We start from the raw sequence: 19,238 nt of genomic DNA on the forward strand, positions 1-19,238 counted from the left end.
TGGAGTATCTTCTTCCATCTCTTTTCTTTGAGCTTGTATGTGTTCTGAAAGCTGAAGTGAGTTTCTTATTGGCAGCATATTTAGGCCTTTTTTAACCCTGTCAGCTACTCTGTCTTTTTATTGGAAAAGTCAGTGTATTTACATGTATAGTAACTATTTGCAGATAAGGACTTATTATTGCCATCTTGTTAAATGTTTTCTGGCTATTTAAATTTTTTTTAAAGATTTTATTTATTTATTTATTTATTTATTTATTTGACACAGAAAGAGAGAGAGAGCACAAGCAGGGAGAGTGGCAGGCAGAGGGAGAGGGAGACGCAGGGAGCCCAATGCGGGACTTGATCCGGAGACCCTGAGATCATTACCTCAGCCGAAGGCAGCCTCTTAACAGGCTTAGCTACCCAGGCGCCCCTTCTAGCTATTTTATAGTTCCTTTATTACATGTGACCTCTTTGCCATCTTCCTTTGTGATTTGATGATTTTCCTGAGTAGTATGCTTGGATTCTTTTCTTTGATCTTTTATACACCTACTATAGGTTAACAAAAGGCTTATGTAAAAACTCTTTAGAATAATGCTAGTCTGTTTTATTTTTTAAATGCTAGTCTGTTTTAAGCTGAAAACAACTTAACTTTGATTGCATACGAAATACCTTTTTACTCATCCTCCCACATTTTATGGTTTTGATGTTACAGTTTACATCTTTTTATATTCTGTATACATTCATAAATTATTTTAGCTATAGGTATTTTTAATACTTTTATCTTTTATTTTATTATTTTTTAAAGATTTTATTTATTTATTTGATAGAAAGAGATCACAAGTAGGCAGAGAGGCAGGCAGAGAGAGGGGGAAGCAGGCTCCCTGCTGAGCAGAGAGCGAGATGCGGGCCTAGATCCCAAGACCCTGAAAGAATGTGTGGGGGGCTGGCAGTGTGGCTGTGCTGCTTCTGGGGGAGGGGCAGCAGAGTCTCTCTCTCTGGGTGTTCCACGGCCCTGGGCAGTGGTGCCTGTTGCTTGTCTCTGTAGCTGATGCCCTTGTGTCCTCTGGGGAGCAGCATAGTGCAGTCCACACGCGAGACACTCTTGGATCCTCCACCATGAGCGCTCTGTAGAGTCTGCGCTGTTGGAGCTGCTGAGATGCTCAGTGACAAAGGCTACCAGGGTCCTCCTAGAACATGTCACTGGGGACTGTGATGGCAGCCCCTGTGTGACTGACGCCGACAGCCCACCTTCTTCTTGGTTCTTAGCCAGCTGTCTCAGCTCAGCCAGTCTCCCCAGGGATCCTTTCTGTGGAGTTGGTCTCTTTTTTTACTACTGTGTTGCTGTAGTTCTTAATCAGATTCTTGAGCCCTCCCAGGCTTATTTTTGTTCGTGGATACTGACTGTCCTTTCTGGGCGGGGGAGGGGAACAAAGAGTGGTATCTCCCACTCCTTGGTATCCCCCATTACCTTGTTGATGTCCAGAGGCCTGCTCTCATCTTTATCTTTTTCTTTCTACCTTCTTTGGATTTACAAAGTTTTGCTTTTTCTAACTTCTTTAAACAGTCTTTCCTTTCTTCTGGTTAAGCATCAAAAGCTTTTATTTGCCTGTACATGCCTCTTGAGATATTTTAATATTTAGGGAGGCCTGGGTGGCTCAGTTGGTTAAGCAGCTGCCTTCAGCTCAGGTTATGATCCCAGCATCCTGGGATCAAGTCCCGCATTGGGCTCCTTGCTCAGCAGGGAGCCTGCTTCACTCTCTGCCTCTGCCTGCCACTCTGTCTGCCTGTGCTCACTCTCTCTGACAAATAAATAAGTAAAATCTTTTAAAAAACAGTTTTAATATTTAATATTTTAGTATTCTTAATATTTTGAAATTTTCATTATGATTCTTTCTTTGAACATGACTTATTTATACCGGTGTTTCTTCATTTCCAGATTTATGGGATTTTACTTTTTATCACTTTATTTCTAATCTGATTGCAATGTGGTCATAGAATTTGGATTGTATGATGATACAGTGTTTGAAATTTGTTGAGACTTACATTATGACCCAGTAGGTAGTTAATTTTGAAACTCTGCCATGTGCACTTTAAAATACATGCACTCTCCACTTCTTGAGTTGTACATAGAGTATTTGTTAAGTCAGACTTTAAAATTATTATTAAAATCTGTGTCACTACTGGTTTTGTTTGTGTTTTGTTTTGGTGGCAGGGGAGGTTGAGGTTGGCCTGATTAACTGAAATGAATTTGTTATAATGTTCTATTATCTGCTGTATCTATTTGTTTCTCCTTATGGTTCTGACAGTTTTTGAATTATGTGTTTTGCATTTCATATTTGCACTACATACCTTGAAGTTATGTTGTTAGGTGGAAGGTCAGAGCTTTTATTTTCCTGGTGAAATGAACCTTAATCATTATGCCATGAACTTCTTTATGTCTAATAACTACTTCTGCCTTAATATCTATTATTTCTGATAGAAATACAGCTCTAATACCTTTATTTTGCCTAATAGTTGCCCGATATATCTTTTTACTATCCTTTTCTTACATCCTTTTTGTATCCTTTTGTTTTACAGATTTGTCTTTTAAATAGGATATAACTGGATTTTTCCTCCAGTTTTTCTTTGTCTTTTTAGAAAATTTGGTGCGTTTGTATTGACTAATATTTAATATGTTTTGATTTATTTCTGCCACTTTATTTTGTGGCTACTACAGAAGTTTTAAGATGTGTGCTTAGCTTGCCAAAGTATAAATTTAATAATTTTCCATCTTCCTCCAGAAAATACAAATATCTTAGCACAATTTAATTTTAATCATCCCCCTTCTGACCTCTGTGCTGTTATTTGTAGTGTACTCTAGTGCCTTCTCACTTGGAGTCCCACAAGAAATCATTACTCTTTTCTGCAGTAAGTGTTTGTCTAGGTTTACAGAGATTCATTATTTCTGCTGATAATTTCTTATATCTTAGACCTGTCATCTCAGGATCCATAGTCCTCCTGTTTAAAGTCCTTTGTGGTTTATTTTTGTGTGTCTGTTGATTTTATTTGCCCAAATGTCTTTATTTTGCCTTCATTTTTGAAATACATTTTTGTCAGGTATAGAATTCTAAGTTCACAGTTATTTTTCCATAGCACATTGGAGATGTTATGCCACTCTTTTAGTTTGTGCGTGTGCATGCATGTGTGTGCGTGCGTGCGTGCTCATGTTATCAAGAAACCCATACTTAGTCTGTTTTTCACTTTAATCTCTCTCTGGCTACTGTTTTGATCTCCTCTTTGCCTTTGGCATTCTGTAGTTCCACTGCATTGGAAGGGTGTGTGCGTGTGTCTGTGTGTGTGTACATGCGCATGCGTACACTTGTATGTTCATCCTGCTTAGAATTTGCGGGACTCTGTGAACTTAGATTGGTGTCCAGAAAACTCTGTCATTATATTCCCCATTTTCTCTCTTCTTCCAGATTTTTTCATTCTCTCCTGTTTGCTACTTAACCTGTCTTTTCATTTTTTCATCTCTCTTTTTTGATAATTTGTTTAGATCTACCTGAATAAGAATCTGAGTACTGTTTGGGAAATGGAAGGAGGGAATGAATATTATGTAGGCAACTTATTAAAGTCAACCACAACTGTCCTTTATTTTTTTTTAATCTTTTAAATCCCTGTTTTGTGTGAATACATAGTTTTGCTTCTGATATTTGGGAAGGTTCGTGCATCATTTTAGTTCTTCTAGACTTAAAACATCATATATATTTCAACCTTTGTGATTTATGCACTTTAGGTGGCATCTGTTGTCTCCACATTGTGAAATCAAGAAGTTAGAACATAATTCATGCATTTACTTTTTATCTGGTACCTCATACTCCCTAATGTTTATTGCATATGTTATAATTGTAGTTTTTTTTTAACAGGTACCTTTATCCTTTTAAATAATATAGCTAAACTTCTGTTATTTTATTTATCAAAATTAAGTATCATCTATTGACTCATCTATTGACTTCTGTGTATCTGAGAGGTGAAGAGCACTTATGTTCCCTATATTCCATTTACCTCCTCATTTCCCTTCTTGATTGTGTTAATACTCTGTTATTTCTGTGCTATCAAAGTTCTGCTGTGTATCAGAAGTCCTATAGTTGTTTTGACCACTTCTATACTTAAATGGATTTAATGCTCTTCCTATTATTTTCTTCATTGCCATATTTTTGCCTTCATCACTGTGAGGGTGGAATTTATTGCCACGTACATTTTACAAGTAGGGTTCATGGATATCTTTACTGCATTTTGCATGTGTGGAAATGTTTGTTAGCTTCATACTTACATGAAAACTTGGCTCTGTAGAAACTTCTTTAGCCACTCTTTTCTCCTGAGGAAATGTTCTGGCATTTGAATGTTGCTGTGAAGAAGTGTGAGGTTAACTTGATTTTTTTGCTTGTCTCACAGGAAAAAATTCATTTGATTTTTTTATACTATGTGATTAATAGTGAGATCAAACATCTCTTTTGGGGGGGGATGTTTGGTGGTGTGCTGTTAGCATGCAAATACAAGCTACTCAGAGTTAAAGAGATGTTGCAATTGACATGTACGGTCTTGCAGGGGCTGGCATATGATGGTCCATGGGTCAGAGCTGGGCTGCGACCTAGATCTAGGTCTGAAAGCTAAGAATGGTTTTTATAAAGGAATAATGGCAAGCAACTTGATGATGGATAACATTAACCTTGAATCCCAATATGTAACATGTTACCCTTCTCAAAAGAATTCTGTGCTCTTCATTGATAGGAACATTTAAGTAGGAATATTTTAAAAAATTGTATTCAACTGTTTTCGTATTGAATTTCATCAATAAAATATTTGTGGAAATCCTTTTTCTCTCGCTGTGTGAATAATGTGTAATATGTTTGATTTTCGTCCTCTGGTCCATAGGCCTAAAATATTTACTCTTTGGCCTTTTTTCAGAATAATTCTGCTGACCCCCACTCTGTTGTAAATCCAGAATGAGTTTGATTCAGGGTTGCTTTTGAATGTAGGGGGAATGTTCCTTGGATCTGAACCTTGTCTCAAGTGTGGGCCCCAGAGTTGTAGGCTTCTGTTCCTGGCTCTAGTAAATAATCCTTCTGTGGCCATTCTTGATGCTCTTTGGATCTGATCAGGACCCTTTCTACACCCTGAGTCTCATCACCAGATAGGCCAGTCCTGCATTGATAGTGTAGTTGTTGGCTTCATTTCTGGTGTGGAAATTTCCATCATTTCTATTCCAGTAAGAACTCCTCTTGTCTCTGGCCCATTTCAGTCTGTCATATTTGATTTGTCTGATGCTATTGACTTGACAATTGAAGCTTTTTATACCGTACATTGATTCTAGGCTACATCTTGGCTTCTTTAGTTAGAGTATAGTTTCATGCCTGTGCAGTGCATTTTCTTTATTTGGAGGCTAGAGTTCCCTCAGTAATCAGAAAGAGAACTCTTCTTTTTCATATTTCAAAACCCACTCCCTTCTGTTCCGTCTGAAGAGTGCTAGTAGCATATGGATATGGACTTTTAGAACTTAGTGAATGGTGAAATGTGTTTTTTTTTTCCATTTTATTTATTTTTTCAGCGTAACAGTATTCATTCTTTTTGCACAACACCCAGTGCTCCATGCAAAACGTGCCCTCCCCATTACCCACCACCTGTTCCCCCAACCTCCCACCCCTGACCCTTCAAAACCCTCAGGTTGTTTTTCAGAGTCCATAGTCTCTTATGGTTCGCCTCCCTGGGGGTTGCTGGGGGGAGGTGGGATTGGGAGAGGGGGAGCGGGCTATGGACATTGGGGAGGGGTGGTGAAATGTGTTTAACACCTTAGGCCACCAGTTCCATTGACTTCCCTACGTTCTTTCTGATGATATTCCTTGAGGAGAGGATCTTAAAACTTAGCATGCTCTTCAATATAGAATTTAAGGTAAATTAGAATTGTATGTACATGCACCCATCAAGTAAGAAAGAAAACCTTGCCTTAGAGATGGAGGTAGACAGTACAGAGGCTGCCCTGAGAAGGGTAACTAGCATAGTGAAGGGCCTGGGAATCACACTATGTGGCAGAAACACTTGAAGGTGATGGAGATATTCAATTAAGCCTAGTGGGAAGTTGAGAACCAACTTTTTTGCAGTTTTGAAACTGATGGTCACAACTGTGAAAGCATCTTTTATGTTTAAAAGGTAACGTGAACATATTTCTTACAGCCTGTGACTTCATAGTTCTGTCTAGGAAAAAAATACCAAAAATATACCAGTTGATTTGACAACAGCAAATCAAGACATGGACAAGGAGAAAAGCAACACAAAAGAAAGGTAAGATAAAATTTAATAAAATTAAAATTTCAACAAGATGCGGTGATAGTGGTAAGCATTCTGACAATGAAGAATGGACAGTGTCTTGTGAGGAATGGATGAGGGTGCCGGAGTTCAGCAAACCTTAGGGAGGGGTTCCTGACAAGATAGGCCGATTAACACCGGCTCCTTTCCCCAGACCAGCCTTGGATATACCAAAAGGATGAAAAGGAAGTTGCTGGAAATGAGAAGTTAACCAACAGCTGGGAAACCCCAGAAGGGCCAGAGGTGGTTAGGTGAGGGCAGATGGAGAAGAGGTTAGAGAGATTCATATGCTTGCTTCCTTTTTCACATTCCTCTCGGTGGATCAGTGTCCACTCAGGAAGAGTATAATGGAGTGAGGAAGTGTTGAAGAAACTTGACTTCTATTTAAGTCTGATGGGTTGAACTTACGCTCTTACTTCTCTCCTTCCTGAAATCCCACCAAATGATCAAAAAGGAATAAATCCACAAGAGAAGGTGAGAAGAGACAAAAGCACAAAAGACAAAAGAGCTGCTGGTGTCTTTTTGGAAGCTCAGAAATGGAAGGATAAATGATCACTAATTTTGCAGAGCAAACAGTACTAACCTAAGGTGGCAGGGGTGAAGCCCAGAGGCAGCTGCTTCTTGCCTGCTGACCCACACCCCACGCCTGGAAGGATCCTCTCTGGGTGGCAGCAGCAGCAAAAGCAGTAACCTGGAGGTTCATAGATGCAGTGTTTAGAGCCCAGATCCCCTTCCTTAACCTCTCTCGGCCAAGAGGGTGTTCCTTCCTTCATTCCAGCAGAAGACATCCAGGATGCAGGGACACCAGACACAGTGAGAGTATCGCACCCATTATTGCACCCAAATCATAGGGAATCTTAGTATTCTTCCTCTGCTGGACTTCGAGGAAGCGCACAGCCAAAATCTAAGCACATTGTGCCCTGGGAAACTGACCAGCCTCTAGGAAAGCCAGTTGGGAAAACCTCAACTAAGCATTACCCCACGGTGAAATCTATCAGTTGGCAGTTTCCTATCAGTGCACGAAGAGTGGTCTCATTGCTGTCTCAGTGATTATTCTTAAATATGAACAGATGACCCATGATCATTTGAGGAAAACTTACAGCTTGATGGAAACTCAAATCACAGAAACCTGGAGAAAACAGACCCTACAGGGAGAAGAAAAGTTCAATAACAACCAGTAACAACAACCAGACCGAAGAAAATAGCTTTAAGAGAATAAAAAATAGGGGTCACTTGGAGAAAAAAATAGCTTTTGGAAATTAAATATATAGCAGCAGAAATGGAGATAGAATAGGTGAAAGATAAAGCTGATGAAGTTCTCCACAAGGGAAAAGGGAAAGGTATAGAAGGTATGAGAGTAAAGATAAGAAAAGGTTTATGTTAGGAGACAAAAATGAAATAGAAATAAATTCCAAAAATGCCTGTAATCACAGTAAATGCAAATGGGCTAGACTTTGATTTTTGGTTTTTTAAAAAATGTCAGACTGGATTAAATGCATGTGTGGAAACATCATGGGAAGCAAAAGGGTATCAACAGATGAAAGAAAAAAGATGCTTCCATATTATCTTCTGGGTCATAGGGAACAATTACAAGACTTCACCATTTGAGACCATAAAACTTGTTTAAACAAATTCTCAAGACATCTCAATATATCACATACTCCTTGATCACTGTAGACATCAGTTACAAGAGATTAACTAGGAAAACCACTCTGTGGTTTGGAAATGAAACATGATGTCTGAAAAACAAACTTTTCTTTTTTTTTTTTCTTAAAATATTTTATTTATTTATTTGACAGATCACAAGTAGGCAGAGAGGTGGGCAGAGAGAGAGGAAGGAAAGCAGGCTCCCTGCTGAGCAGAGAGCCCAATGTGGGGCTCAATCCCAGGATCCTGGGATCATGACCCGAGCAGAAGGCAGAGGCTTTAATCCACTGAGCCACCCTAGGCGCCCCTGAAAAACAAACTTTTCTGAAAGACTCCCCCACCCCCACCCAGGAGGAAACAAAGTAGAACTAAGTCTAGTAACAAGAAGAGAGGAAGTTGCTGAACCTGGCCCACTGATCCTGTCACACTTAGAGGTGGTGTGGTAGTGCCTATTCTGCTGTGTGGAGAGAAGTTTATAGTCCCACAGCTTACATTGTAAGACAAGCTGAAAAATTAATGAGGTAATGATCCATTCTAAGAAGTTAAGGGGAAAAATTGAACAGAATAAGCCAAAAGAAAATCGAGGGAAGAAGATAAACAGTATCAAAAACTAATAGAAATCAAAGAGAGAGAAGGTCAGGACAAGCAACAGCTGTCAATCACATTGGCAGACCTTTGACAGACCAGTGCAGGAAAAAGAGTCACCCATGAATGGTTAGGTTGTGACATTGCACAGCTCAACACCGCTTAGCATGTGTTCTCTTCGTTCGCACAGGGGGGCGGGGCAGTGGGTCTGTGAGCACTACTCAGGAGGCCAGAATGGGAGACCCTCAGAGCAGAGCCCTCTGCAGTTAAAGAGATGAGAAAATTAACTTTTTCATGGCAATTAGTCTGAAACAAAATGTAGAAGTTTTAAGAAAAGTATGAACAAAATAGGCTCAATAAGTAATAGGCAAGGGGAACTTTTCTGTTTTTATTTAAATTCTAGTTAGTTAGCGTACAGTGTTATAGTTTCAGGTGTACAGTATAGTGGTTCAGCACCTCCATGGGACACAGTGCTCATCAGGACAGGTGCTTCATCCCCATCACCTGTTCTACCCAGCCCCCCCCCCCGCCCCCGGTACCATCAGTGTTAAGAGTCTGTTTCTTGATTTTTGCTCCCCTTTGCTCATTTGATTTATTTCTTAAATTCCACGTATGAGTGAAATCATATCGTATTTGTTTTTCTCTGACTTCTTTTGCTTAGCACAGTACTCTCTGGTTCCAGCCACATCATTGCAAAAGGCAAGATTTCATTCCTTTTCATCCACTAAAATTATTGAATTTGTAGTTATGAATCATGACCACCTCCCCAACTAACCCCCCCACCCCCACCACACATACCAGGCTCAGGCAGGTTTCCAGAGTTTCTACCAGGTTTATGAGTTCTAAAAGAAACTCAAGAAATGGAGAATTTCAATCTTATACAACTTCTTCCACAGAACAGAAGAAGAGAAAGTAGTCCCTAAATCATGCACACACATGGAGGGGGGAGGGGCAAAAGGAGGCAGAGAGGGAAACTTAAGCAGACCCTGTGCTGAGCTCGGAACTGAGGTGGAGCTTGATCTCATGGCTTTGAGGACATAGCCTGAGCAGAAACCAAGAGTAAGGACGCCCAACCCACTGTGCCACCCAGCACCCCCGTTTATACAATCTTTTAAGTCAGTTTCATTCACATTCTTAGAAGCAGAAAACCTGAAGTAAAATGCTAACCTGCAGGTTATAGTAGCATATCAAATTGGATGATACACCAAGATCGGATTGAGCAGCTTGTCTAAAAACTGCAAGGTTAGTTCAACATTGGAAAATGCATCATTATCAATTACCATTAATAGATTAAAGGAAGAAAGTATTTGATAAAATGTATTATCTCTTCATGATAAAAAACCCTTAGCAAACTACATGATGAAAGGCATTTACCAAAAACCTGAAGTAAATATTTTTATTTATTTACTTCTACATTCTGAAGCAAATATTTTTTTTAAAGATTTATTTATTTGACAGAGATCATAAGTGGTCAGAGAGGCAGGCAGAGAGAGAGACAGGGGGAAGCAGACTCCCTGCTGAGCAGAGATGCGGGGCTTGATCCCAGGGCCCTGAGATCATGACCTGAGCCAAAGGCAGAGGCTTAACCCACTGAGCCACCCAGGCGCCCCTGAAGCAAATACTTGCTATTGCCACTACTGTGTGACATCCTATTAAAGGTCCTAAAGCAATAAGACAAGAAAAAAAAAAGTTAAAAAGAAATGAAAGCTGGAAGTTTTGAAAAAGAGAAACCATAATCATTTATACGATGTCTAGTAATAAAGTACAAAATAATTGTTTTATAATTAATGAGTGGATTTAATTTAGCAAGACTTCTAGATTAAAATCAGTGTAAGTGAATTTCCTATAGTCCAGCAGTAGATTGAAAATTTAATTTTAATTATCACTACCATTTGTAATAGTAATAAAAAATCCAGTACCTAGTAAAAAGCATCAGCATGATCTTTGTAGAGAAGATTATGAAATTTAATTGAGAATGCAACAAAATTTATATGGAAAAGCAAAAGGCCAAAGGTATGTAAGCACTCTTTAAGAAAAAGAAATTTGAAGGCATGAACTTATAGCTATGACAACTCTAGCAGTTAAAGCAGTGGGACAGAAAAACGAGGATAGACAAAAATAAAGAACTAGGGGTAGATAATTGTATACATTTGGAGTGATGCAGACTTGTATATAATTGTATATCTGGAGTTACAGGTCAGGGGAGAAAAGGTAGGGGTGTTAGTAATGTGTGGCGACAATTGCATATCCTTATTGAGGGGGGTGAGCGGGGACAATTGGATCTGCTCCTCACATCATACCCCGGACTCAAGGATGAAGTGTAAGACTTGCGAAAGGCAAAACTTTAAAACTATTTGGTAAAAGTGAAAAAGAGTTTTGTCAAGATTGGAGTAAGGACAGATTTCTTAAGAATAAACAATAAAAATGCAAAGGTAGTTAAATTAGGTTATATTAAAGTAAGAACTTAGATTTATGAAGACTTCATCAAGAATATGAAAACTTGAGTCCAAACCAGAAGAGATTTTCAGTACATGTAAAATGACAAAAGATTACTACATAAAATGTGAAAAGAACTCCTAAACATTGTTAAGAAAATAGTATATAATTCATTGTAAAAAAAAGAAAGGATGTGGATTAGACATTTCAGTGAAGAGGAAACTGTTCAAGGTGTTTATAAACCAAAAGGGTCTCAGCACTCCAGGGAGAAGGATTTAGGAATACCTGATACCGGTATCAACTAGCAAGTGTGAAGAAGTTGCGCTCTGTCTTTGAAGAGAAAGTTCACCTCCTTATTCATGTGATTACATATTTTTGTTTAATACACCAGTGGGTAATTTTGCCCACTGAGTGGCGCATGAGGCTCTTTGGAACCCTGCATTTCCTCCACCTTGCAAAAACGTGCTCTGCCACGTAAGTCAGCTGTAGGCATTGATTGTGGATTCTGTCCTTATAGAAAGGTTTTTTGTTTTTTTTTTTAACATTTACAAATAGGCAGTTGGCTAATGTGTCGTGAAAAGGTTTTGGTTTTAGTCTTGGTGAGGGTTGTTGTTGGCGTTGGTTTTATAAGGAAAGGTAATATGTGAGTACTGAACTTCAAAATCTGTTCTGACCTCACACTGCTGATAATCGGTTTACATTTCTTTCTTCTTTTAAATTAGATGAGGATTCTTAAGTCCTTTCCAGCCATGACAACATCAGACCTCTTTTACATTTATCTAGACTCTCCTTGTTTCAGATCTGCTTTCTGGATGTTTTATTATTTATTTATTTACTTAAAAAAATTTCTTAACTTTTAACTAGGCTCCACACCCAGCATGGAGCCCAGGGTGGTGCTTGAATTTACAACCCTGATCAAGACCTGACCTCAGATGGAGAGTCATTCGCTTAACTGAATAAGTCCCCCCAGGTGCCCTCAGAGCTACTTTTTAAAAAGTGTATCAAAAATTGTTTGAAAGGGGTGCCTGGGTGGCTCAGTGGAAGTGTCTGCCTTCGGCTCAGGTCATGATCCTGGAGTCCTGGGATTGAGTCCCACATTGGGCTCCCTGCTCGGCGGGGAGCCTGCTTCTCCCTCTCCCTCTAGTGCTCCCCCTGCTTGTGTTCTCTCTCCCTCTCAAATAAATAAATAAAATCTTTAAAAAAATATTTGAAAGGATAGATATTGTAAAGTACAGTATAAAGATTTAAACTTAAGTCCTAGAGGCTGTTGACCATAGCATCTTCCTTTCTTTGTCATACTAGACTTCAAAAACAAGAAGAGCAAGAATATGAAGATGTCACACCATCAGAATACCAACCAGCTAAAGTAGCAGAAAAAGAAACCTCGAAATACCAAACACTCAGAACGCTTTCTGCCCTGAAGTCAGAGGAAACCGAACTCTATCAAGATTACTACTATCCAGGCAAGCCAATCTATGTTTTCTTTTATGAACATGGAAGGAAGTTGTCATGGCATTAACTTAAAAAACCAGTGAGTTGCATTGCAATACTAGTCTACTTTCAAAGTACAAGGTGTGGTGCGTTACCGATTTCATTAACCAGGACTGTCGGTGAGATCTTCCGATACAGAGCTTGTCTCTTAAAGGGACTGTAATCTAAATACTGATCGTCACTATAAAAGAACAACAGTGGTATTGTTCCCACCGCCAGGAATATCTGACATTTCGGGAGCAACTTAGAGGTGACCTCACTCTTCTTTGCATGTCATCTTTTTTGGGGTTTGTGTGAGGTGAGGACCCTAAAGTTGGGTCACGTTCCCTGAAGGCCCCAGTGCCTTCTGGCTGGTCTGTGACCTCTGTGCGCTTATCTGCCAGGGCCCTGCCACTCCTCCCCAGGCTTCTGCTGTTTGTCATCCTTCCCTTCACCTGTCCCAACTGCACCATCAGCAGTATGTAAAACAGTTTTAACCACACTTCCTTTTTTATCCAGCCCTTTCCTTCCCTCGCTTTTCTGAAGGTTGGTCTTTGGTCTCCTTCCATGGCCCCCTTCTCCCTCCAGCAGCCTATTAGCAGCGTCCTTAACTCCTCCCACTTCTCTCCTCTGCTCCTGGGTTGGCAGAACTGCAACTCTAATCAGCAGAATTGTCAATTTTGCCTGCCTCCACCCTGTACTGGTAAGCCTTTTTGCAGAAAACTGTGGCACTCCTTTGAAGCGTTTTAATCAGGAACGGATGCATGAAAGCATTTTGTCAAATGCTTTTTCTGCATCAATTGAGAGGACCATGTGGTTCTTCTCTCTTCTCTTATTGATTTGTTTTATCACATTGATTGATTTGCAAATGTTGAACCATCCTTGTAACCCAGGGATGAATCCCACCTGGTCATGCTCTCTGCTCAGCGAGGAGCCTGCTTCCCCCGCTCTCTCTGCCTGCTGCTCTGCCTACTTGTGATCTCTGTCTGTCAAATAAGTAAATAAAAATCTTTTTTTTTTTAAAGATTTTATTTATTTATTTGATAGATAGAGATTACAAGTAGGCAGAGAGGCAGGCAGAGAGAGAGGAGGAAGCAGGCTCCCTGCTGAGCAGAGAGCCCGATGTGGGGCTCCATCCCAGGACCCTGGGACCATGACCTGAGCCGAAAGCAGAGGCTTTAACCCACTGAGCCACCCAAGTGCCCCATAAAAATCTTTTTAAAAAAGAAAAAAAAAAAAGACTGTGGCACTCTTGTGGGTTTGTTCTTCGTGAATCGTGGTCTCCAGCAGGGGTGGGGCGCTCAACACTGCCTGGGGCCCTTTTATGCCTCCCTTCAGCTTTGCCTCTCATTACTCACCGCATCTCTTTACACTGTCACAGTTTAACCATAAGCCTCTCCTCCTTGATTATGCTTCCTACTTAAAAAAAATAAAAATAGAAGGAATCAAAGGGAAACCTGTAACCTGCAGCTCCCCGGCCCCATTTCTGTACTTGTCTCACTTCTCGAGCTCCTTTTCTGCCACGTGCTCAGGAATGTGGGGTCGTCTTCCATTCTAACAGCTCTTTATCAGTGCACAAACCTACTGCAGGCTTACCTGTCTTGAATAATACAACTCAAGAGCCCCTTCCTTCCTTTCTTTCCCCTTGACTTTGAGGAGACTACTCTCTTGGCTTTCTTTCTACTTTTCTGTCTCCTGTCTTTTGGTGTCTTTCATGCATCTTTATTCCTCTGTCTGACCTTTAAATATTGTTGCTTTTCAGGTGTTTTGGGTTCTGCCAAAATTAGAGTTCCCTCTGTGGACTAGACAACAGCTTGATGATTTTAAATAACAATACATTTCTTCTTATATTTCTTATTAAGTATATACCCAGAGCATGTAGGTACTTCCTGTAATTGTCTTTAGTCTGTGTCTGAATATGGGTATGTGATTTTTTGAAGGAGCCTAAGAACTTCGGCATGTGTTGGCAAGACTGTTTTCTCTGACAGATTAAAACAGAGGGAGTGCCTGGGCCTTCTAGTTAAGTGTTTGTAGGCCTGACCAAGCTTCCTTTCCAGCAAAGTGGAAAGTAGAAGTCCCCTGACCCTTCTGTTACTTTTCTCATTAAAGAGGGGCAGAAATACAAGGCTGGATAGAAATATAAGGCTGGATAGGAATATAAGGGCCAGGCAGAGCAATGGCTCGTTGGCTTTGTTAAGGATCGGGGCATTATACCATGAAGATAAAAGCCACAGGAAGGCTTTACACAAAGAGTTAACATGATCAGATTTCTCTTTGCAGAGATCACTCTGGCTGTAGATTAAGAATAGATTGGAAGAAAACAAGAATTGATTTAGGGAGCTCAGTTAAGAGGTTTTGGGTATTCTGAAGGTGGGATTATCAGTTACGGTGATGTGTTGGTGAGAGAGAGGTGGTGTCAAAGATGATAGCTAGGTTTCTGGGTTGTTTGGTTAGTGAATGGTGGTTCCATTCTCTGAGATAGGAAGCCCTGAGGAAGGGTTAGGGTTTGTGGGGTCCGGGGACAGATCATGGTTCAGTTTGAGACATGTTGCATTTGATCCACCTTCCATCCATTCCAGTGGAGATGTCAGGGGAGCAGTTGACTGTGTGTGTCTGGGGCTCAGAGAAGCCAGGGCTGAGATGATGCATTTGGAGTAATTATGTGGGTAGAAACTTAGGTCATGGCCATGGGTGAGACTGCCTAAGGAAAGCGTATGAAGTGACACAGAATCAGGGCCACAGAACTATAGCAGCTCTGACCTGGAGAGAGGAGGCTGGCTGCAGTGCACACACGGGATGGTCAGAGTCAGGCTAGAGAGGATGACGAGGTGCTGTTGGGGGACAGAGCCCAGCGGGCACCATCTTGGTGCTCTCCTTCTGCCTCATTCTGGGTCACTGGAATCTTCTGGGGTGGGAGCTTGTGCACTGGTCTGGCACCCTGACTTTTGCATCTGCCACCTAGGAAGACACCTTTTGACCTCCTGGCTCTGGTGACCTTGAGGGTTTGCACATGTGAGTCCTGCTGAACTGTTACAAGTAGAGAAACCATTCTAACAGGCTGCCTCTCCCCATGGGGCACAGAGCAGAGATAGCATACTGAGGTGCACCCACAGTCTGGGAGAATAATGTAAGGGGTGGGGGAGGTTAATCACTTACATGCTAGTTTGAAAGTTAAAAGATAAAAGTAGTAAAAAGAACTATAAACACAAAATTTCATTAAATGGATACACAGGATAAAAAGATGTAAACTGTGAACATCAAAGACATAAAATATGGGATGGAGAAGTAAAAATGTAGAGTTTTAGAATGCATTCAAACTTACACTGCTATCAACTTAAATAGGTTGTTGTAAGTTGTTTTATATGAGCCTCTTGTGAGGACAATGCAAAAACCTATAGTAGATACACAAAAGAGAGAGAGATGTAAGGAAGACCATCAGATCACAAAGGAAGAGGGAAAGAGAAGAAGACAGGAACAAGGGAATTACAAAACAGCCAGAAATCAATTATCATTAATTATTTTAAGTGTAAATGTACTGATTCTCCAAACAGAAGATAAAGAATGGCCTAATGGATTTTAAAAAACCAGGCCTGGGGCGCCTGGGTGGCTCAGTCATTGGGCATCTGCCTTTGGCTCAGGTCATGATCCCAGGGTACTGGGATTGAGCTCCGCATTGGGCTCCCTGCTCGGCGGGGAGCCTGCTTCTCCCTCTCCCACTCATCCTGCTTGTGTTCCCTCTCTCGCTGTGTTTCTCTCTGTCAAATAAATAAATAAAATCTTAAAAGTAAAAAAACCAGGCCTATCTATATGCTACTTATGGGAGTCTCACTTAAGTTGTACAGACACACACAGACTAAAGTGAAAGGATGGAAAAGATTCCGTAGAAATGGAAACCAGAAGCTGCGGCTGTAATAGATTGTAATAAGAGACAAAGAAGGTCAATATTTAATGATAATGATAAAGGGGCCGGTAGAGCAAGAGGATATAACATTTGTAAATCTGAACTCAACATAGGGGTACCTAAATTCAGATTAACAGACCTAAAATTCATGATAAGACAGGAACAGTGGAGGACTCCAACATTGCACCTACATCAATGGACAGGTCATACAGACAGAAAAAAAACAACCAAAAAAAAAATACCCCAAAACAATAAGGAAACGTTGGTCTTAACATGTGAGACCAGATGGATTTAACAGATGTAGTAGAACATTTCATCCCAAAGCAGTCGACTACACACAACTTTGCAAGTGTTCGTGGGATGAACATTCACCAGGATAGATCATACAACAGGCCACAAAATAAGTCTCAGTAAATTTAAGCAGTTTGAAATCATGTCAAGCATCTTTTCTGCCACAGTGGGGGAAAAAAAAAGAAACCAAAAACTAGAAATAAGTTAGATAAAGAAAGCTGGAAAATTCACAAATGTGGAGATTAAACAACATGCTGCTAAATAACCAAGGGCGGGCACCTGGTGGCTCAGTGGGTTAATGCATCTGCCTTCGGCTCAGGTCATGGTCCCGAGTCGTAGGATCAAGTACTGCATGGTGCTTCTCCCTCTCTCTCTGCCTCTCCTGCTTATGCATGCTCTCTCTCAAATAAAATCTTAAACACACAAACACACAACCAAGAGCCAGAGAAAAAAATCAAAGGAGAAATTTTTAAAAAATGCCTGAGACAAATGAAAATGGAGATACAGCATACCAGAACTTACAGGATACAGCAAAGCAATTAGAAGAGGGAAGTTCATAGCATCACAGGCCTATTTTGATAAATGAGAAAAATCTCAGTTGAGGAAGTAGAGAAAGAACAAACAAAGCCAATGGTTAGTAGAAGGAAAGAAAGAACAAAGATCAGGGGCATGTGGATGGCTCAGAGGGATAAGCTTCTGCCTTTGGCTCAGGTCATGATCTCAGGATCCTGGGATGGAGCCTGCATCAGGCTCTCTGCCCAGCAGGGAACCTGCTTCCCCCCGCCTGCTTGTGATCTCTCTTTTTCTCTGTCAAATAAATAAAGTCTTTAAAAAAAAAGAATAGATCAGAGCAAAAATAAATGAGAGACTAAAAAGACAATAGAAAAGATCAATGTCACTAAAAGATGGTTCTTTGAAAAGATAAATTTGACAGACCTTTAGCAAGAATCTCACATACACACATGTGCGTGCGCACGCACACACACACAGACTTAAATGAAAGAGGAGATAGTATAAGCAGATACCATGGACAAAGAGACATTATGAACAATTATGCACCAACAAATTGGATAACCCAGCATAAATGTATAAATTCCTAGAAACATACAACCTACCAAGACTGTCATGAAGAAAAAGAAAATTTGAACAGAATAATTAGTATTAAGAATTTGAATTGGTAATCAAAAACCTCCCAACAAACAAGTCCAGACCAGTTGGCTTCAATGGTGACCTCTACCAAGCATTCAAAGAAGAGTTAATACTAATCCTTCTCAAATTCTTCTGCAAAATAAGAGAACACTTCCAAACTCAGTTTACAAGGTCAGTATTACCCTGATATCAAAACCAGACAAAGTTGTCACAGGAAAAGAAGATTACAGGCCAATATCCCTGATGAGCATGCAGAATTTCTCAGTAAAATATTAGCAAACTAAATTCAGCAATACATTAAAAGCATGAAGCTCCTAAGAGAAAACATAGGTGGGAACATCCTGGATATTTGTCTCGGCAGTGATCTGTTTTTGGATTTGACACTAAAAGCAAAGGCAACAAAAGCAAATATAAACAAGTGGGACTACATCAGACCAAAAAAAAATTCCGCATAGTGAAGGAAAACACCCAAATGAAAAGGCTATGAAATGGAAGAAGAATATTTGCAAATTATGTATCTAATAAGGAGTTCATATCCAAAATACATAAAGAACTTCTTCAGCTCAATAGCCAAAAAACCAAAACTCCAATTAAAAATGGGCAGAGGAACTAGATAGACTTTTTTCCAAAGACATGCAGACAGCCAACAGGTAATTATCAGGGAATGTCAATCAAAACCACAATGAGCTATAACCTCACACTTGTTAGGATGGCTAGTATCAAAAGAGAAGAGATAGCTAGTGTTGGGGACAGTGTGGAGAATAGGGAACCCTCATGCTCTGTTGGTGAGAATGTAAGTTGAGGCAGCCGCTGCAGAAAATAGTATGGAGGCTCCTCAAGAAATTAAAAACAGAAATACCATATGATCCTGTAATTGCATTTCTTCATATTTATTTAAAAGAAATGAAAACACCCAACTCAGAAAGATGCATTACACTTCCAGGTTCATTGCTACATTATTTACAAGACACAGAAATAAACTATTGATGGATGAAGAAGCTGTGATACGTATATACAGTGGAAAATTATTCAGCCATAAGAAAATGAAATCTTTGCCATTTGTGACAAACAGATGGACCTTGACAGCACTGTGCCAAGTGAAACAAGTCATCAAAAGACAAATACAATATGATTCACTTGTATGTGGAATCAAAGCTCATGAATACAGAGAATAGGTTGGTGGTTGCCCGAGGCAGGGGTTGGGGGTGGGTAAAATGAGGGAAGGTGGTCAAGTGTGCGAACTTGGAGTTATAAATTATGGGGACGTGATGCACAACATGGTGAATGTTAATAATAGTGTGTTGTAAATTTGAAATTTGCTAACAGTAAATCTTAAGAGTTCTCACCACGAAAAAATTGCAACTATGTGATGAATGTTGTGATGATCTTTTTGCAATATGTACAAATATTGTACTATGTTGTATAGCTGAAACTAA

General features: G+C 40.1%; 1 protein-coding gene across 1 annotated transcript in view; it reads left to right on the forward strand.

Moving 5' to 3' along the window:
• The first annotated feature begins 4,581 nt into the window (after positions 1-4,581).
• DNAH14 (dynein axonemal heavy chain 14) overlaps positions 4,582-19,238 on the forward strand; it is a 332,088-nt gene continuing 317,431 nt past the window's right edge. Inside the window, exons 1-3 of the mRNA XM_045982293.1 lie at positions 4,582-4,659; positions 6,217-6,299; positions 12,294-12,454. Coding sequence (XP_045838249.1) covers positions 4,582-4,659; positions 6,217-6,299; positions 12,294-12,454 — 322 coding nt within the window. The remainder of the gene's footprint in view (positions 4,660-6,216; positions 6,300-12,293; positions 12,455-19,238) is intronic.

The sequence above is a fragment of the Meles meles genome, chromosome 17 (assembly GCF_922984935.1).
Source record: "Meles meles chromosome 17, mMelMel3.1 paternal haplotype, whole genome shotgun sequence".
Taxonomy (NCBI): domain Eukaryota; kingdom Metazoa; phylum Chordata; class Mammalia; order Carnivora; family Mustelidae; genus Meles; species Meles meles.